This window comes from Pteronotus mesoamericanus, unplaced genomic scaffold (genome assembly GCF_021234165.1).
Source record: "Pteronotus mesoamericanus isolate MK-2021 breed Mesoamerican mustached bat unplaced genomic scaffold, CSHL_Meso_final contig_657, whole genome shotgun sequence".
In the NCBI taxonomy this organism is placed as follows: domain Eukaryota; kingdom Metazoa; phylum Chordata; class Mammalia; order Chiroptera; family Mormoopidae; genus Pteronotus; species Pteronotus mesoamericanus.
In genome coordinates, this window is record NW_026555229.1 from 2,249,619 (window position 1) to 2,268,978 (window position 19,360).

Here is a 19,360-nt window from a genome sequence, read left to right on the forward strand (position 1 = left end):
AGGAGACCCCTGGGTGACTCAGATGGACGCTCTGGGCTAAAAGAAGCTCCATGAACTCAAGGTCTGTCTTCCTCCAAGTCGTACCCCCATCACCCAGCACCTCTAGTCTGGCATAGAGTAGGTCCTCAGCAGGAATCTGTGGAGCGAATAAATGAGCTCAGTTGAAAGCTGAGGGGAACACTGAAGGGTTTCATTTTAGAAGGTTACCCCTTAAAACAGCATGGGGGGCAATCCAGGGGACTATTTGTTGGCTGTGGTGGCCACCTGGGTGAGAAGTGCTGAGTGATGGAGCCAGGAGGAAGCAGAGGGGAGCAAGGAGAGAAGGGGAGGGACTGGGGGACTGGGCGCTGCTCATACCCGGAGGCAAGAGGACGTGAACTCTGAGGGTGAGGAGGGGGCCTTTGCTCAAGGCCCTCTGTCTCCAGGCCCAGCAGCCAGGAGCTAAGAACTAGCTTCACGTACAAGAGAAGAAGGGGTCCCCTTGCTGGGACAGAGCAAGGTTCTGGAGGCAGTTTGTGACAGTAGCCTGAGGAAGGCCGGGGGCCCTGAGGCCCTGCCCCCAGTTGGTGCTGGGAGGACGAAGGGAGGCAGCAGGAGGAGCCCCGAGGCCCCAGCCCCTTACCTGAGAAGGCATTATTGGTGTTGAGGAAGTAGATCTCCTCACGGCCATCCCCGTCGATGTCACAGGCTGTGACCCCAATGGCATTGCCCTGCCTGTCCCGCAGTGCATAGTAGGGGGAACTGCGCTTGTCCACGGCGATGTTCACCAGTCGTTTCTGGGCCCGGTCGTACTTCAGAACCAGGTTGGGGCCATTGTACCTGGAGGAGAAGGGGAAGAGGATGCTGGGGAGGAGCAGCTGAGCCACCTGGTGCCACCTGACTGGCCATGGACTCCGAGTCCTCCCAGCGAGGTCAGTGTAGGGCAATTCAGCCCCATAGCACAGCTGAGGAAGCCTCAGCGGCCTTGCCTTGGGGGTCCCTGGGTGTTTGACGAGTGTCCCTGAATCAGACATGGGCCCAGCAAAGCGAGAATCAACTGGGCCCACATGGGACACAATACAAGGAGTAGGGCAGTGGAGGAGAGTGGGAAGCCAGTGAGAATCCCTTACCACAGACTATGCTGATGAAAACAAGAACCTCCCGTATATTTCCCTTGCCCATTTCAATGTGAAAGCACTTTCAGATTTGTGATCTCATTAAATATAACAACAATTCAGTGAGAGAGGGGAGGGAGGCTGTGTAATTAACCCATTTTATAGATGAAGCAACTGATGAGCTTCATCAGGGGAGCTAAGGCTCAGAGAAGTTCAGCGCTCTTCCTAAGGTGACAGAGCTAGTAAGTGTCAGGTGCTGGGACTTGAACTCAGGCCCTTTCTGCTACCCCAAGAGGCCTCGTGTGAATGAGCGGAGGAGGAGCAGTGGCTTTGTCGTTAAGGTTTGGGATAACTCTCTCCTGAGAGAAAGTTCCAGCATTTAAACAGTAAATACAAAATTCACATCTCAGGCGGGAGATTATGAACACATCTAAAGTCACCAGGCAAACCTGCTGGATTTCTTTGTCTATGAAACTCAAACCAAAATATTAAAGTTCTCATCAGCCTTCATCTCTCTTGTTTCACTCTCCTGCAGCAGCATGGCCTCAAGGACTTTGCACTTGCTACTCCCTCCGCCCAGGATGCCTTTCCTCCAGTACCCACAAGGCTGTCTCCCTCCTTTCCCTCCTTCCCCTCCTTCCACTCCTTCCCCTCCTTCAGGCTCTGGCTCAATTGTTCCTTCTCAGTGAGGCCTTCCTGCCCACGTGCCTGAAATCTGCAATCACCATCAGCCTTCACCCCTTCTTCCTCTCCCCCTGCTCTCTCTCCCCATGACTACTATCACCAGCTGACAGTCTGGATCTTTTCAGCTATCTGTTCTCTCTCTGACTGATCCCACTAGAATTCAGCTCCACGATGGTGGAAATTTCTGTCTGTTTTGTTCCCCATGGTCTACAACAGTGCCTGTCATACAATAGGTGCTCAATAAATATTTGTTAAATGATTGAGTGAGTGAAACCTCAGAACTCACATCTGAGTCATAAGGGCTTAGGTGCCCCATGGTGGATTTCCTCCCATCGCATTCCATTCGGAGAAAGCGGCATGCCCAAGGTCGCCCCCCAGACAGCACAGCCATGGATGTCTGAAGGCCTCCTCCCACGCCAGGAACACCAGCTTGCCAGGCTCTCCAAAGGGGCCCAGTCAACCCTTGCCCATTAGTTCCCAGCCTCCTGCCTTTGTTTCAACCTGAGCATGTACATCCCGGGTTCAGCTGCCAGCTTCTGACGGTCCCGGGCAGAGGACACTTGGGGGAGGGCGGGAAGAGCTCTCCAAGGTTTTTGAGAGAAATCACTTCTTGCTTTCCTGAAGGAGGTCCAACTTGGCTCTTTCCTCCATCACCAAGGTCCAGAGCCAGTAAAGTTTGGGGGATGCTGAATAACTGGCCGGGTGCCTTCTGGCACCCACAGTGTGCGAAAGGGTAGACAGAGCTCACTGGGGCTGAGTCAGCACCTGCTGATGGAAGGTTGTATCTTAGATGTCTCAAAAAAGAGTGTCTGAGGGCTGTGTGGAGGGCACAGCATGACCTAGGGGACGTGTCTAGGCAGGAGAGACAGAATATGGGCTCCAGCACTTGTCAGCAGCTGGCACCAGCCCGCAGGGACAGGAAGTGCCTTCTGGGTGCTAAAAACTAGTCCTCCAAACCTCCAGGTCTTCTGTTTACGACCACCCCTACTGCTCCTGCAAGACACTGTAGTACTAGGGTGCTGGGCTTTGTTAATGGCACTTTCACAAGCATTGTCTCACCTGAACCCCACATAATCCCTGAAAGAAGGAAGGTAAGGCAACCTTCTAGAAAAAGAAACACTGGGTCAGGGGGACAAAGTGAGCTGTCCAAGGTTATACAGCTCATTCTTAGTGCTGGGCCTCTAACCATTTCCAGGGTCCAAATCTTGTGTTCTTTCCATGTTGCCCATGATGCCAACACTCTTGGTCCTCTGCCTTTTTCCCCCTGCCAGCACCTTCCTCCAAAGTGGCAACTGTGGGAAATGCCCAAGGACTTCATGTAAACAGTGGTGATAACAACACTTTATATCTACTATAGCAATTTACAGTTTACAAAGAGCTTTCTTATCCTTGATTTCATTTGCTTTTTGCAGGTCTCGACTCTGCCAGAGATCAGCTTTGTGACATTGGCTGGTCAGGAACCCAAGTTCTGGGGTTCTCTTCCACAAAACAAGAGAGTTGGACTAAACCTAAATGTGTGGACAAATCTTGCTGTGGGGGCAGGACTCTGGGTCCTCCACTCTTGGTTTCCACCCAAGCATTTTGATGCATTTTATTTTATGCATCCCATTCCATCAACTGTTGTTTAAATCAGGGATTCCAGAGCCAGTATTGAAAAGGCGCTAGACCAGCGCCTCTGTGAGAGCCCTCTGGGTCTGCTTCTCTTGGTCCACAAGTCTACACTAACTTTAGGAGATGGGCATAGCAGGTGTGTTCTCCCCAGGCTATGGGTGGGAGACAGAAAGACCAGCCTTGACATCCCTTTTTGACCCCATCCCTCTGGTCTCCTGGAATGTCTTTACTATCCCCTGGAGCCAGCTCCCTGGGGGAGGTGGGGGGCCATGGGTCCAGCACATATTGGAGGCTAGTTTTTTCCTTATAAATCTGGAATGATGGGCATGTACACAAGGTCCCTGCTCCCATGGTGATGACTCTGGGGGAGCAGATGGCCCTGGATCATCTTTTCTTTGAAGATTTGAGGGTGCTAGTACCTGTAGGGTCAAATTACGAGGCTGGCTCAAATTCCTCCTTCTGTTATAGAGTGAGAACTATAGAGTCCTACCCAACTACATGGCAGCCTGGAATGAACACTACACTCTCTCCCCTTCTCTCCACCACCACCCTTAGGGCTATAGACACAATACAAGACCAACAGCTCCTAGGTAGAGTTCTTGACAGTCCACGGAGAGGGCTGGGGGCAATGCATGGACTGAGTTGCCACTCCTCCCCTCCACCCAGGCTGCCCTTAGCTGTCAGTTCAGCTGGACTGTCATCTGAGTTCTCACAACCTTCCCCTAGGATAACCCGCCTTATTCCTTCCCCACTTGCTGGCCTTGAGCTGATGCTCCAGTTAGGTTTCTGAATAGGATCTGCCCTTTTGGGCTTCTGTGACTTTGCTCAGCTGCAGCTGGCCCCTCTGTGGGTGATGTTCTCCCATGAACCCTACCCAACCACTGTCTCGGCTGGACGTGATCTCTTCTCCGCATGCCCACTGTGTTTTGCACTTCGCTCATTCCTGCATGGGCAGCGTTGTTTGTGTTCCAACATCACTTCCCTTATTAAAACATGTTTCTTGAGCTCCAGAAGCATGTAGATATGTCTCTGCATTTGCTGTGTCTAGAGCAAGGCTTGTCATAGAGAAGGTGCTCAACAAATGTCTGTCTAATGCAAGAGTGAGTGAATGAGTCAGTAGATGAATAAATAAAAATAATCACAGGTAGCATTGACAGAGGAGCCACCAGGTGCTAAATAGTGTTCTAAGCAATTTATACTATCTCATCTCATCCTCATGACAATCCTATAATTTTACAGATGTGAAACTCTGTGGGTACTTTTACTGAAGTATGGAGATTAGCTGCAGTTGCTAACCCACCCACAGTCCCTCTGGGCTGTCAGTTCCCACACCCCTGGGGGTGGTGGTGTAAGGTATGTGAGGTTTCACGCTTCTGTCTCTGACACCTGCCAGAGATTGTGGGGTGCTTCTAGAAGTTCAGGAGGCTTTGAAGCTCTGTGAAACGGGGTTAGCAGTGGGATGGGGTCCATGTACTTAAAAAGGAGATTTGACTTCATAATATCCACGGCTGGGTCAGCAGGCAGAAGTGATTGATTTGGTGGTAACTGGAAAGTCTGCTTGAGAGACACCAGAAGGGCACAACCCATACTTGTGTGAGTGTCATCCAATGTTGGTGCCAGTGCACTGGACAGGGCTGCTGTGGGCAAGAAGGGGCCTGAGGGTGGGGCCTAGAGCAGCCTAGGAGTGGGCTCCCAGCCCGGCCACTTTCTGGGGCTGACCTTGAGCCCGTCACTCCATTTCACTAAGCTTCAGCCTCCTCATCTGTAATTTGGGGCTGCTCCATAACTCACAGCATGGCTGTGAAGAACAGAGTGTGTGTGTCACAACACTTGCTAAACTGTGAAGAGTCGCCCGATTGTATGTTCTCATCATTATAAACAAAACAAAAACAAAAACAAAAACAACTGAGACGCAGGGTCTCACTCTCCTGCGATCATTTTGAGAGTTTCCAAACACACTCTGATATTTCTCATCCCAAAACATCCCACCTGATTGCTCATCCTCTGCAGTATATTTCTTTATTCCCCTTTAGAACTAAAATTCTCAGGGCTGTCTTCACAAGCCGTCTCCACTTTCTCACCACCCATTTACCCCACCCCGATCCACATCCTTCTCCCTCCACCCCAATTCCACCCAAGCTGCTCTTGTGAGAGTCATTGGTGTCTTCTGTGTGGCCACATCTGGGGACACCCTTTCTGCCTCCCATACCTCCACTACATCACGTCCCTCTGAAAACACTGCTCTTGTGGCCCTGAGGTTGCCATCCTCTTCTGGTTTTCCTTCTCTCTCTCTGGTTCGCCCCCGCCCTTTGCAGGTTCTTCCTCCTCTCTCCACCTTCTTAATGCTGGAGTCCCAGGCCTAGTCCTGGGCCCCCTTATCCTTTCTCTGTCCTCTTTCACTAGAGGATAATATTCATTCCCAAGACTGACAACTCCCAAATTTATATCTCCTACCCAAATCCCCAGTCCAAGCTCAGGCTCATATATCTGACTGCCTACCTGACATCTCTCCTTGCACCCGCAAGTCATCTCCGATGGAACTATTGATCGCCCATCCCCCTCTGCCCTGCAATGGACACCCAAGTACTGATGCCAGAAACCTGGCGCCAGCCTTGGTTTTCCCACCCCCTTGACTTCACATCTAATTCATCAGCCAATCCTGTCATTTCTACCTCTTAAAATATTTCAAATCCTTTCTCTCCTTTCCTCCCCCATGGTCATCATCTCTGGAGAGCCTCCTTTCTCTGTTTCCTTGCTTGCCCCCATCAATCTAATCCCCCCATACAATAACGAGAGTCGTCTTTTTAACACACAAATCAGACCAGCCATTCTTATGCGTTAAACCATTTTGGTGGCTTCCCATTATGTTGGAACGGAACCCAGAGCCCTTATCACCCCCGGACTGGGAGCCCAGCTCAGTCTGCCGCCTGCTTGCTGAACTGCTGCCACACGGGTCCCAGCATTTCAGCAGGCATGGTCCCAGCTCCTGGACCCCAGCCTCTCACTGGACTAATCCCTCCAACTGGGACACACACCCTCCACTTCCCTCTGGCTTCTTCTTGTCCTTTAGGTCTTTCCTTGGAAAGTGTGTCAGAGAAATCGTCCCCTCCTGGGTATTCCAATCACTGTATCCGCTGGCCCATTCTTGTTTGTTCACCTGTTTATTGCCCATTTCTCCCAGGGAACCATAAGCCTGGTGAGGGCGGGGACTGTGCCTGCTTTGTTCACTTCTATCTCCTCATCACCTAGTGCATAACGAGTGCTCAGCAAATACTTGTAGAGTGAAGGAAAGAGAAGCAGCCTGTGGAAGGTACCAGTTCATCACTGGGTGGCTGAACAAAAGGTTGACTGAGCCACCAGTCTCTTGATTGGTCTTTGGCCCTACACTTTCATTAGTTCCCAAAAGATACACACACACACACACACACACACACACGCACGTGCGCGCAAAGAGTAATGGCAGAGAGGAGGCCAAGAGCTACTGTCATGGATAAGAGTGAGAGAATAACAAAGTGTTGTAGACATAGAGGACTGACCTTTTTTTCTGTTCAGAATCATTGACCCATGTGAAAAAATAACCTCTTAGACAGTTACATAAAGAGAAGCCAGATAATGGAATGTAAGAGAAGATAATAGAATAATTATTGGGTACCTACTATATACTAGATACAGTGCTAAGTAGTTTACAGCTGATATCTCATTGTACATAAATAATTTTTTAACTTGAAAAAACACAAAATATTCAATTTTGAAAATTAAGGATAAGTCACTTTTTTATTAAAAAAAGAAAATGTTGAAAAATACATAGTTATTCAACATTATAGTCAGAGAAAGGCAGGGCAGAAAGAGGAGAGAGATGTATGTGAACACAAAGAATGCAAGGCAGAGACACACAAGAATAAATAAAAACAAATGGAGGGACAGCGAAACCCTGACACAGAGAGGAAAACACATGCATAAACATAGATAGACTGGCTCACAGAAAAACCAAGACATGGGAGGGAGGTACGCAGACCTATGGAGACAAATAGAGAGACCTCTGGAAGCTGCAAAGTCTTGGGAATGTGGACAGGACCATGAAATATTATCATAGAGAAACAGCCCATCTTGTGCCCATTTTCAGCATTTCCTCTAAAGGCATAAGGAAGTATTTTATTCTTGGTCACTTCAATACCCTTATTTTATAGATGAAGAAAGTGGGTTTCAGAAAAAGTGACTTTTTCAAAGTCAAACAGCTAATCATTAGACATAATAAACTGATAGGCAAACTTATCCCTTAGTCTAGAGTAGGGATCAGCAAAAGTATGGTCTTTGAACTATTTTTGTAAATGCAGTTTTATTGGAATACAGACATGCTCCTTCATTTACAGTTAAGCATGGCTGCTTTTGCTATACAATGGATTTGAGTAGTTGTGATAGACTGTATGGCCCAAGAGTTGAAAATATTTACCATTTGGCTCTTTGCAGAAAAAGATTTCCTATCCCTGACTTAAAGGGCTGTCAGCTTTATATAATGGGTATATTAAAATTTCTAAGTGACCATTATCAGAACAGAACACAAAATTAGAATGAGCTTTAGTGAAAATTACTTTGGAGTCAGTACTTGGGAATACATGGTTTTCTGAAACAAGTGTTTCAGGGAGTGTAGGTTGAATGCAAGGAAGATGTTAGGTCTTAGGATGGAGATTGTGAGGCCAAATAATGTGCAGAGAAAAAAAGAGACAGAAGAGTCACCTAAGAAGAGAACACTGTTCTCTACATGGGGGTTTATCTAAGGCTTAGAAGTGAGCAGGAATGTGCTCCCTTCCCCTCTATGAGTGAAGTGGTTAAAGGTGGCTGCCACCTTCTTCCTTCTCTTTGTGCACATATTACTCCTCTCATAAAGAAGTGGAATCTGTCTTGCCTCCCCTTGAACCTGGGCTTACCTCAATTAGCAGCATATGGTGAAGGTGATGTTGGGCTAGTTCTGGGCCTAAAACCTGCTTTGACTCTGGTAAAAGCCGGTCACCATGACAGAAGTGTCGCTATCTTCAGACCACCATGCTCCAAGGAAGCCCAGTGTAGCCCCATGGAAAGGCCATGGAGGAGCATGAGGCACCAGGTTTGTGAGGGACAACGCTGTGGGCCTTCGACCCCAGCCCAGCCAACCATTGCATACTGTTGAGTGAGTGACACCAGCTGATGTCATGTGGAGCAGAAGAGCCACCTAGCTGAATTTGCCCAAATTTCTGACCCACAGAATTGTGAAAAATGATAAATTATTTTATCCTTACCTGAGGACATTTTTTCATTCATTTTTTTTTCTTACAGAGAAAGAAGGGGAGAGAGAAACATAGATGTGAGAGAGAAACATTGATCACTTGTTTCCTATATACACCCCAACCAGGGACCTGGTCCACAACCAGATATGAGCCATGACCTGGAGTCCAACTCGCAACCTTTTAGTTATGGGACAGTGTTCCAACCAGTTGAGTCACATACCAGCCAGGGCTGATAAGTTATTTTTAAGCCACTACATTTTTGGGAAAGAAAGTAGATAATGATGACCTACAATTTCAGACCTAAGAGAAAAGAATTTTCCTACTGGAGAAGTAGGAATAATTATTGTTCATACATTAGTGAAATTCTCTAGGATAGCCATCTGAATTTATAGTAGGCAGCTCTCCCCAAGGGACACGTGGATCTGTTGAGCTGATACTTGCATCTCAGAATATCTGAGGGTCTGTGCAGAGCCAGAGGGTAGGAGGGTAACAAGAAATTCAAGGATTCCAGAAACTTGTTTTCTTACTTCTCATTCTCATTCTTCTTTCCTTTCTTCCCATACCCATTTCCTATTTTGAATGTCCAAACTTTAACATAGATCATTTCTTTGGAGATGTGTGCCTGCTCTTTTTTTCCTTACTTATGTCTTTAATTCAGTGAGCCATCGAAATTAAATAGGAATAGAACACATACGGGAAAGCATTCAAACAGGAGATCCATGGAGGTGTCCTGGAACAGGACATATCCAGAGGCCAGGTATTAGTTTAATGGAATGGAGACTTCAGGAATGAGAGGGTTCTAGGTGTGGTGAAGGCTCTGGGGTTGGGAATTTGAAAGGGGAGTAAATGAGATAAGTCTGGAAACGGCATCCATCCCAGAAAAAAAGCAGACAAATTTGATCCTGAATTAGGAGTTAACCAGGGTGGAAAAGACCTCACAAAGAGAGGGCAAAGAAGGTAACTTTAAGATGAAGGATAAAAGCCTTTTGCCCTAAGAGGTGGATGGTTTTTCAAGAAAAGAATGTTTGGTACCCAAAGGTCAGAATAATCTGCAGTGATGAGTGTCTGTTCTGAAAAACTCCACACAGACTGATTGATTTATACCTTGTTCTAAAAAAGATCTGTGCTCAGCATTAGCTCTGTGCCCTTGGAATTTCTTATATTTTGATGGGCATGGAAGCACCCAGAAGGAAGAGACTATCCCTTGCAGCTCTGTCCCCCACCATACCTAGGACAATGCCAGGAAAGCCAGGTGCTCAGTCATGTTTGTTGATGTTGATGATGATAAAGACTGTGACTTCATTCTTCAATACATGTTTATCTCAATAAGAGAGGAAGATAAGGAGGCAGGAATCCCACGAACTATCAAAGGAGGAATTCAGGTGACAGATAGAGGCTGTGTCAAACAGGATTCTTTGGCTGCAAGTGGCAAACACTCCACATGCACTAACTGAAGAATTTATTGGCTCATCTGTCCAAGTGACCAGAATACCAAGAGTAAAAGTAGGCTTCATGGGGACTGGAACCGGGATTCTGACCAGAAGGTTGTCAGGACCTCATTTCTCTTTCCCTTGTCCCCTTTTCTCTGTCTGTTGGCCTCATCCTCTCATGCCACCCAGCTTCAAAAAGCTTGACCTGTGGTAACACTCTCAGCTTCACACCTTAGCTTCAGCACAGAGTGGAAATGGTTTCTTTCCTTAATTCCAATGGGAAAGACTCCCGGGAAGGGCTAAGATTTGCCAAGGTTGGGTCACATGTCCATCCTCAGAGCTGTGCCCCTATGATTGACAGCCTAAAACTAGTACCAAAGCTAGTGAGGGCAGCATCTCAGGAGCCACGTACTTTTAGGAAGCAAAGTACCAGAAAGGATGAGGAATGTGTCTCTAGACAGAGAGTCATTCACCTGGGTCTGTACATCCTGGGGACAAACTTGCCAGGGCCTGCTGATGGAAGGCAGTGATACCCTGGTACCACCAAGTCTCTGTGTCCCTTAGATGCATCTCAAGGTCCTACATCTCCCTTCAGAAGCCCAAGAAAGAGGTAAACACAACGTGGAACAACTGTTTGAATCACTATGTTCTGGAAATGGGTCTGGTTCTTGGCCTCCTGCCTGCTCCTGAGGCCTCTGTTCCAGGCAGCACTGCTAGTAGCAGGGAGGCAGGAGGACGCTGAGAGTTGGCAGCAACAAGCCCAGTGTGGGGCATGAGGGGACACAGGTGAGCTCTGGCCCAACTCTGTGATCAACTCTCCACGGATTCAGACAAACCACTTAGCTGCTTGGTCACAAATACTTTAAATCTCTATTCAAACTTTCTTCCTTTGTGCTATCATTATATAGAAATTCTAGCTAAAAAGCCATTGGTTTTCGTTTCTGTCTCTCTTTTGTTTGAAGATGTGGGCCAATTTAAGGGCAGAATAGTGGGACAGTTAGCCAGTGGATGCTTCACTCTTCTTGAAGAGTGAAAAAGGCAAAGCCTTCATTCTCCAAGGAGTTCATTCCACCCTCTGGATCCTGTCTCCAGTCTGGCCGGTGCATGGCACAGGATGTAATTTTCTGCTCCTAGAACCCTCCAGCCTAGTAAAGCAAATAAGGAATGTCCCCAAACCTAGACTTTCTGAGAAGGGAGAGTTGACCTATTCTGCTGGGGTAAAAAGTCTTCATAAAGAAGGTACATTTGATCTGGAATTTGAAGGATGCTTTGGAATTTGATAGAAGGTTAGTTAGGCATTTACAAAAGAAATAGTATGAGCTATGAAGCAGATCAGTGAACAGAAAAATATGTTTAGGGAGTAGAGGGTAGACTAGTTGGACAGTACAGAGATGAGTGAAAAAGAGTAGAAGGCAAACTGGAATGTACATGACATCTAAGAGTTTGGAAGGTGTGGTATGTAAACCAAGACTTTAGATTCTATCTGGTAGGAAATGGGAAGCTACTGAAGGATTCTGAACAGGGTGCACTGTTATACCAAAGTACTGTTTTGGAGAGCATTGTCTGGTGGCTGTGTGGCAAAGAACTGAAACAATGGTGCAAAAGAATGGAAACGCCCCTGAATTATTCCAAAAACTTCTTCTAACTCGAGCAGATTTCTGTTCCTTGAAAGCCAAGGTACCTTAGAGCAGAGTCAAGGAAGCACAGAAATGAGAAAAGCAAGGGTTAAAAAAACAAGGTGTGGCCAGCTGTGCTACAGGCTTTCAAGAGGTCAAAACAGTGGGATGAGCCAATGGATTTGGTGATTTGGGAGCCACTGATGACCTTCAAGAAAGCTGTTTCCTTTCAGATGGAAGAGAAGTTAAATTGAGAGCATAACGTAGTGGATGGACAACAGTGTAGATGACTCAGTGAGAACAAGGAGGGCTCAGGAAGGCCTTGGATATCGATCAGAAGACCTGGGGCTAAGTGATGGTTTCACCAGCTCTGGGGCCTGTGCATGGTTTTGGGCAAGCGGAAGAGGCCCAGGAGGGCAGCGGGTTTGGAGGGTACCTAGGCGAGATGTGTAGGAGGTGAAGGGGAACAGCGTGTAAAATACCAGCGGATGGGGCAGGCCTGGAGCAAAGAGAGGAAAGGAAGCCAGGATGCATAAGAAGACAGGACGAGGTGGAAGATGGTGACTAGAAAGTTGATGCCCAGAGACCTTGGTCTGCTCAGAGGTAAACAAGAGGTGAGATTTTTAGCTGAGAGGAGTGTATGGAAGTCCCAGTCTGAGGAAGGAGGAAGTTGAAATAGCAACCGAGGAGCTAATACAAGGCTCCTTTCCATGGTAAATGGGGCATGCACAGTGCACCATTTCAGACAGTGAAGTTGGGACAACTTGAGGGGTGGTGGGCTGCAGAGGGCATGCGCTGGGACAGGGTTCGTCTTACAGGGTGCAGAGAAGATACACTCTGTACCCGGAGTGCAGCAATCGCAGCCGGGAGGCTGGAGCAGGGCCCAGGGAGTCAGCCTGGTCAGGAGGGCATAGGCAGAGGTGGAACCCAGGCAGGGCTGCCCCAGGGAGCCGAGCTCTGGGTGGGGGCAGCTGAGGGCCGGCATCCAGGGCCTACGATCTGGAATGGGAGCTGCCTGCCCTTGGCCCTGGGGAGCGGCTGGGTAAAGGTGGTGGGAGCATCTGCTCTCAGGAGTGAGGTGGGTTCTGTGTGTGTGTGCGCGGTGAGGAGCAACACGGGGCAGCAGAAAGTACCCTGGACTTGGAGTTAAAATAGAAAGGCTGAGAGACAGACGTTGCTATCTCTGTGGTGAGGAGCTTGGCTCAGAAGTCAAGGGGAGATCCCTGTGCTGCAACTCTCTAGCTGTGTAGGTTTTCTTGGACAAGCCACCCAGCTTGTCCCAGTCTCAGTTTCCTGATATCAGCTCCCCTGCCATGGGGTTTTGCTGAGAATTAAGATAATACCCATACAGTAGTTAATACAGTGCTGGGCACAGAGCAAGCAATCGATAAACACTAGTTAGTGTATCTGTCTTCTTCTCCCAATACACTCAGTCAATGGGAACTCGATAAATATTTTTGAAAGAATGAGTTATTATGATTATTACCTGTGTAGCCTTGAGCACAGGAGACTGTGAGCTCCACGGAATTCTGGACTATATTTTATTCTTTTAGCTCCTAACACAATGTTTGATAAAGAAACCTGCTCACATTCACTAGAATTCAGTTTCCTCATCTACAAAGTGGGGCCAATAATATTTGCTCTACCTCAAGGTCAAATGTGATAACGCATGTAAATCGTTGACACAGCTGTAGGTTTTGCGCGCATGCCTATACATACACACACGCGCATGCTCGCGCTCACACGATATATGGCTGTGGCAGCAGCAGAGGCAGCGCCTGGGCCCCCTGGGGAGCCCAAGCTCTTCTACCCTATTTGACAGGAGCTGAAGGATAGGCCCGGTGAGCTGCAGCAATGCCCCGTGAAAGGAAGATGATAGGAATTTGTTGAGGGCCTCGTCAGAAGGAGGCTGTTGTTTTCTCCAGCAGAGAGGAGGCCTGGAGCTGGGCACTGGACTTGGCATGACGTATGCAGGAGGCTGCTTTAAACCAGCCTGGCCTGAAGCCTGGGTTGGACAAGCAAGGAGACACAGGTCACTAGACACAGGTCACAGGCCCCGGGGAGGGACCGAGAACAGACAGGTCTTGGCTGGTGAAGGGCAGGGCTGTCATATGAAGACAAGGACCAGGCGGGTTCTTGTTGGTCCACCTCATGGGGGAATAGAAATGACCATTTTCAGCTTAGAAAAGTCCTGTCTTTCTAGCTCTGGGCTGTGCCCAACTAGAGTCTTAGCCAAGAGTCTCTGGCTGGGTGGCAGGCCCCTCTTCACGACAATGAGCTTCCCCCATGACGACTATCTGTTTGGAATTTCTCATACAAGTCACTGTTGGAGGCTCCGTCCCTTGTGCCTGTCAGGATACATGGGGCAGGCTGTCTCGGCCTTGTCTGCATTGCTACATACTCTCCCTGGACCCAGCGGATGTGCGGTTCTGCTTGCTGACCTCCACTCCCTGCTCACCCTGGGTAGCCCCTCCCAACAGGAAAATCACGTTCCTCTGGTTTTCCCTCCTGCTGCAGCTAATGGGGGCATGCCTGGCTGTGTCTTGTGAGATAATGGTTGGAGGAAACAGCAAAAGCCTTCTAGTTGCTATGAAGTGTTAACCGATGAATTACACTCTTCATTTTGATTTGAAGGAAATAGTCCTAGAAGACACTCTTGCTTTAAAAAAAATATTAAGCTGCCAACTATGAAAGGCATTCATTCAGAGGGGTCTTTGTTGCCAAGCTGGCTTGAATTCCCTTAGCCACACATTAACACTAATCAGAATCTGGCTGTGCGAGCAAATGTGCATTCAAGTTTAGGGACAGAAAATGTGCGTAAAGTATTAGTGAGAAAGTACCAAATACACCTATTTATTCTTTAAAGTGCTCGTAGTGTAAAAATGACCTGACTGGCAGTTAAACAGTTATTTTCATTACGAATGAAAGGTACATGACTATAATCTAAGACATTAGGTAACACAGACAATTTATGTTTGAACCATCCATCTAGATTAAAGCCCCTTGCTAGAGCTGATATATCCTAATTGTGGAAGACTAGCAGGTAAATCCTTGCTACTCAAAGTGAGGGTGGGGACAGGCAGCACTGGCAACATTTGAGAACATGTTAAAAATGCAAACTCTCAGGCCCCAGATCTCTGAGTCAGAATCTGCATTTTAACAAGATGACATGGAGATTTGCATGCACATTAAAGTTTGAGAAGCGCTGGTCTAGGTCCCTGTTACTCAGAGTAGCCTGTAGACCACTTGCATTAGAAATACCCAGAGAGTTTGTTAAGAATGCAAATTCCTGAGCCCCACCCCGGCCTATTCAATCAGAATGTCCAGAGAGAGCCCCAGAATCAGCATTTCAAACAAACTTCCAGGTGGTTTTTATTTTCACTGAACTGTGAGACCCACCCACGCCTAGTCCTTCCTATCTCATCACAATCCATTAAGGACCAGTTGACATTCAGTGTTCTGAGTCTAGTACAAAAGGATTTGGATGGATGTCATTTCTGCAAATTTAGGAGTTTAAAACGACTTCGCAACAGCTGAACATGTAGAGGACAAGCTATGGTATAAACACCAAGAAGGATTATAGTATTGACTAATTTACAAAGCATTTGAGCCTCCCTTCTGCACTTGTGAATATATGTTCTTCCTGAGGGTGGAGAAAAACAGACTCATTGTCCTCATCCTTCCTAGTTCTGCTGGAGTCGAGCGGACTTCTACTTAGGAGATCATTCATTCTTTTGGGCTACTGGGCAGAACACAGCCCACAGCTCAGCCACTTGAGGTTCCTGTTCAGAGAAATCAGGAAACCAGTGATTCATTTCATCAGCCTTTTCCTATGAACCTTCCCCTCTCCTCCTCGCGCCCACCACCCCTTCCCAGCACCAGCAGGGCCCAATCCTCTGCAGCTCTGCCCACGTTGTTCCCAATGCACAGGTCAGGAAAGGGTCAGATCAAGCCTGGGCATCTGCAAGTACTAGGTCCTTGGGGATTACATGAGCTTTCTTCTTTTCCTTTTGATAGCTGCATGTGGTTCTTTCAGAGAGACACACACACAAACCATAACCCTCTCTTTTAGAAATAAGAGAAAAATAGCCAGTGTCTTTGGAAATTCAATGTATGACGATCGGAGATGGGGCAAAATGTGACAGGAGCCCGGCTGTGGGTCTCTGTTGACTTAGCTTAAGTGCACAAGGGCTGGTCCTTAACACTGGCCTTTCAGTGGAACAGTGTCTAGGTTGAGCTAACCTGGCCCAGATTGTGCGACTCAAAACATGGAACCCAATGGTCTTGTAAACATGCACATGCGGTTATATGGCGCCTTCTGGTTTACCAACACTATGACTTAACCCTCTCAGTGATCCAGTGGGGTCACTAGTTATCATCCCTCCCCCTTTAATGCAAAACCAGAGGTTAGTCATGTGCCTGTCACATAGCTGGAAAGTGGCAGGGCTGAGCCTTGAATTTGCTTCTTCTGACTCCAAAGTCTAGTTTCTTTTTATCTAACCATAATGCCTTGTCTTCTGTTCATGAACTAAAATATTATTTTAACTAGACCAGCAATTCTTTTTGGCAAAGCTCTCTCCAGATTATACCAGTGAGTGCAAAACTAGCATGTGATAACCCCTCAGCAGGTGTAGTGGCCAAAAAAAGGGTTATTACTTCTTTACTTTGTGGCTCTGGTGAATTCTCGGAGGCGTTGGTGAAAAATCAGTGCCAGATGTCTCTCATGGAGAAGACTCCACTGCTTGTCTGCTGTGGAGTCACCCTGGGAGGAATGTCATTGCAGCTGAGGAATACGGCAAGACCAGGTGGGGCCCTGGACCACACAAGCCCGATGTGGCGGCCCAGCCCTAGCTTGGCTCAGCTCCACCTACAACGTTCAAGGCTAACAGTGAAGTGAAACAAGGGAGGAGGAGGAGCAGTGACAGCAGCATCTAGGAGGCATTTCAGCTCTCCGTGAGAGACCCCTCTAGGCCTGGATGTGGATGGTGATGAAGCTTCACGGTGACAGCACAAATAAGGCTCCTGTCTGCACAATCATTGGGCTCAACAGATAAATGCAGACCTGTTGTCAGAAATGACAGTCTGTGTATTACAAATAACTGACTCAACATTGTGATCGCTGGAGCTGAGGTTCAGGAGCAAAGCGGAAACCTTAGCGGAAATCCACAGTGACCAGGAGATTCTGCCTCCAGAAGGGTCTTGAAAGAGCTGCGAGGACCTCTCAAAGCCTGCTTGCCTGCATCCAGGAATGTTGTGTGTACCTCCATATTCCAAGGGTTCCAGCACGTGATCCTCCGTCTCTGTGTGAGACAATTCCCATGGACAGAGCATGTGCTGGGGCTGTGCTGGGGCCGTGCTGGGGCTGTTCTGGCAAATTACCATGACCTGGGTGGCCTAACACAGAAATTTATTGTCTCACAGTTCTGGAGCCAGAAGTTCAAAATTAAAGTATAGGCAGGACCACATTCCTTCCAGATGGTCTAGGACAGAACTTCCTCCAGCTTCTTGTGGCTGCAGGCATTGCTTGGCCTGTGGCTGCCTTTGCCTCCACAGTCAGATCACCCCCCACCTCCGCCCTCAGACGCCCCTCTGCCTCTCTGTGTTAAGCAAATATGTGATTGCATTTAGGGCTTACATGGATAATCCAGGATAAACTGTTTTTCTCAAGATCTTTGACTTAATCACATCTTTTGTCATATAAGGTAATGCTCACAGGATCCAGGGACTAGGGCGTGGATGTATCTTTTGGGGAGGCACCACTCAACACACTACAGGCCCCTCTGAATTACTCTTATTTTCCCAATAGACCTATCAGTTAGGATCATAATAATAGTACCTGAGGAGTATGCTAGGTGCCTCATATGCTCATTTAATCTTCCCAACAACTCAATAAAGCCAATATTTGCATTCCTCATCACAAAGAAAGAACAGAAGCTCTGAAGTCTGTACTCCTTGAGATTTCACCAGAGGTTTCTGATTCATGTCCTTGGGTCCCAACAGTCCTCAAGGACCCCGTAGGGGAAGAGGAGAGGATGAGGAGGATGAGGAGCCCCTAACCTTCTTCAACCACAGCATTTGCACTCTAATTTTATTTAGATGGCAAGTTGAAGAAGATGGTCTTTCTCTTCCAAAGGGTAGTTACACTGAGAAAAAGCCTTCCAACCACAGCCCTGCACTTCACAGCCTTGTATTGTTTGGGCAGGGGTCGAGGTTCAGGAGCCCACCTCTGAGGCAGACACACCTGGGCTCAAATGTCTTCTCTATCCTGTCCTTGGGCAAGTTACCTAGCCTCTCTGAGCATGATGTTTCTCACCTGTGCAATGGAAATGATTATAGTATCTACCTCAAAGGGTTGTGGTGAGAGCTAAATGAGATAATGCACCTATAATGCTATAAAAGTGCTCAGTAAATCTGAGCCCTCTTAAAAGTGAAAACGTTTGTCTTTTACCGACTGGCTTATTTCATTTAGCGTAATATTTCCTAGTTCGATCCATGTTGTCGTGAAAGGTAGGAGCTCCTTCTTTCTTTCTGTTGTGTAGTATTCCATTGTGTAAATATACCACGTTTTTTGATCCACTTATTTATGGGGGGCACGTAGGCCGCTTCTAGCACTTGGCTATTGTAAATAGCGCTGCTATGAATATAAGGTGCATAAGTTCTTTTGAATTGGTGTTTCGGGATCCTTAAGGTATATTCCCAGCAGTGGAATCACTGGGTCAAAAGGCAGTTCCATTTTTAGGGGGTATTTTTTGGAAATTCCATACTGTTTTCCACAGTGGCTGCACCAGGCTGCATTCCCACCAACAGTGTATAGGGTTCCCTTATTTTCTCAATTATAAGAGGAACCTAATGAACAAAAATAAACTAATGAGCAAAACAGAACCAGAGGTATGGAGATCTGGAACAGACTGACAGTGACCAGAGGCGAGGGGCAAGGGGGGTAACTCTGGAAAGAAGGGGAAGGGGCTAGCCGAAGAACATGCATGAGTGACCCATGGACCACAGTGCGGGGATTGGCTGTGGGAGCGGAGGCTGGGCTGGGTGGAGGGCAAAGGGGGAAAAAATGGGACAACCGTAATAGAATAACAATAAAAAATTTTAAAAAAGAGAAAATGTTTATCCAGAACAGCTGGGTCCAGCTGTTTTCCCCCCACTAAAGCTTTCAGAGGAAGGGGTAGCATCTGCCCAGGGCAGTGACTTGCAATGTCTCTTTCCCTGGTTCATGTAAGAGGGTGCTGTCATCTACACTGTGCCCCAAGGGTCTGAGTCACATGCATGGTAATGAATTGCAAGTGCAGTCACTGCCTGAGACAGGAGTCCGCAAAGAAGGGGTGCCTCTGGAGGGAGGCAGGGGACTTGACATTTTTAATTATTGCAAAGGTTTACTTGCTGACATTTGTGGGGTTCTAGATGACCTTGTAGCAGGCAACTGTGGCCTCAGTGGCCAAGCACAACTCACTGAGGTGCTATGTCACTGGCAAAGGGATGCTTACCTGCCTCTGTGAAGGGCTTCCAAATGAATGAAACATGTGAGTTCCAGGAAGCAGGCTGACTGACATCAATCTCTTCAACATATTCCAAAACAGCTGCTTTAAGCACAGGTTCTGATTGAATTTTGGAATGTGTCATAATGAGAGCTTAGCATTTATTGACTGCTTACCACC

At 47.5% G+C, this 19,360-nt stretch overlaps 1 protein-coding gene across 1 annotated transcript in view; it reads right to left on the bottom strand.

The window, feature by feature from the left end:
• The window catches only part of CRTAC1 (cartilage acidic protein 1), a 134,309-nt gene that overhangs the window by 53,591 nt on the left and 61,358 nt on the right, over window positions 1-19,360 (bottom strand). The window contains exon 3 of the mRNA XM_054581322.1: window positions 623-819. Coding sequence (XP_054437297.1) covers window positions 623-819 — 197 coding nt within the window. The remainder of the gene's footprint in view (window positions 1-622; window positions 820-19,360) is intronic.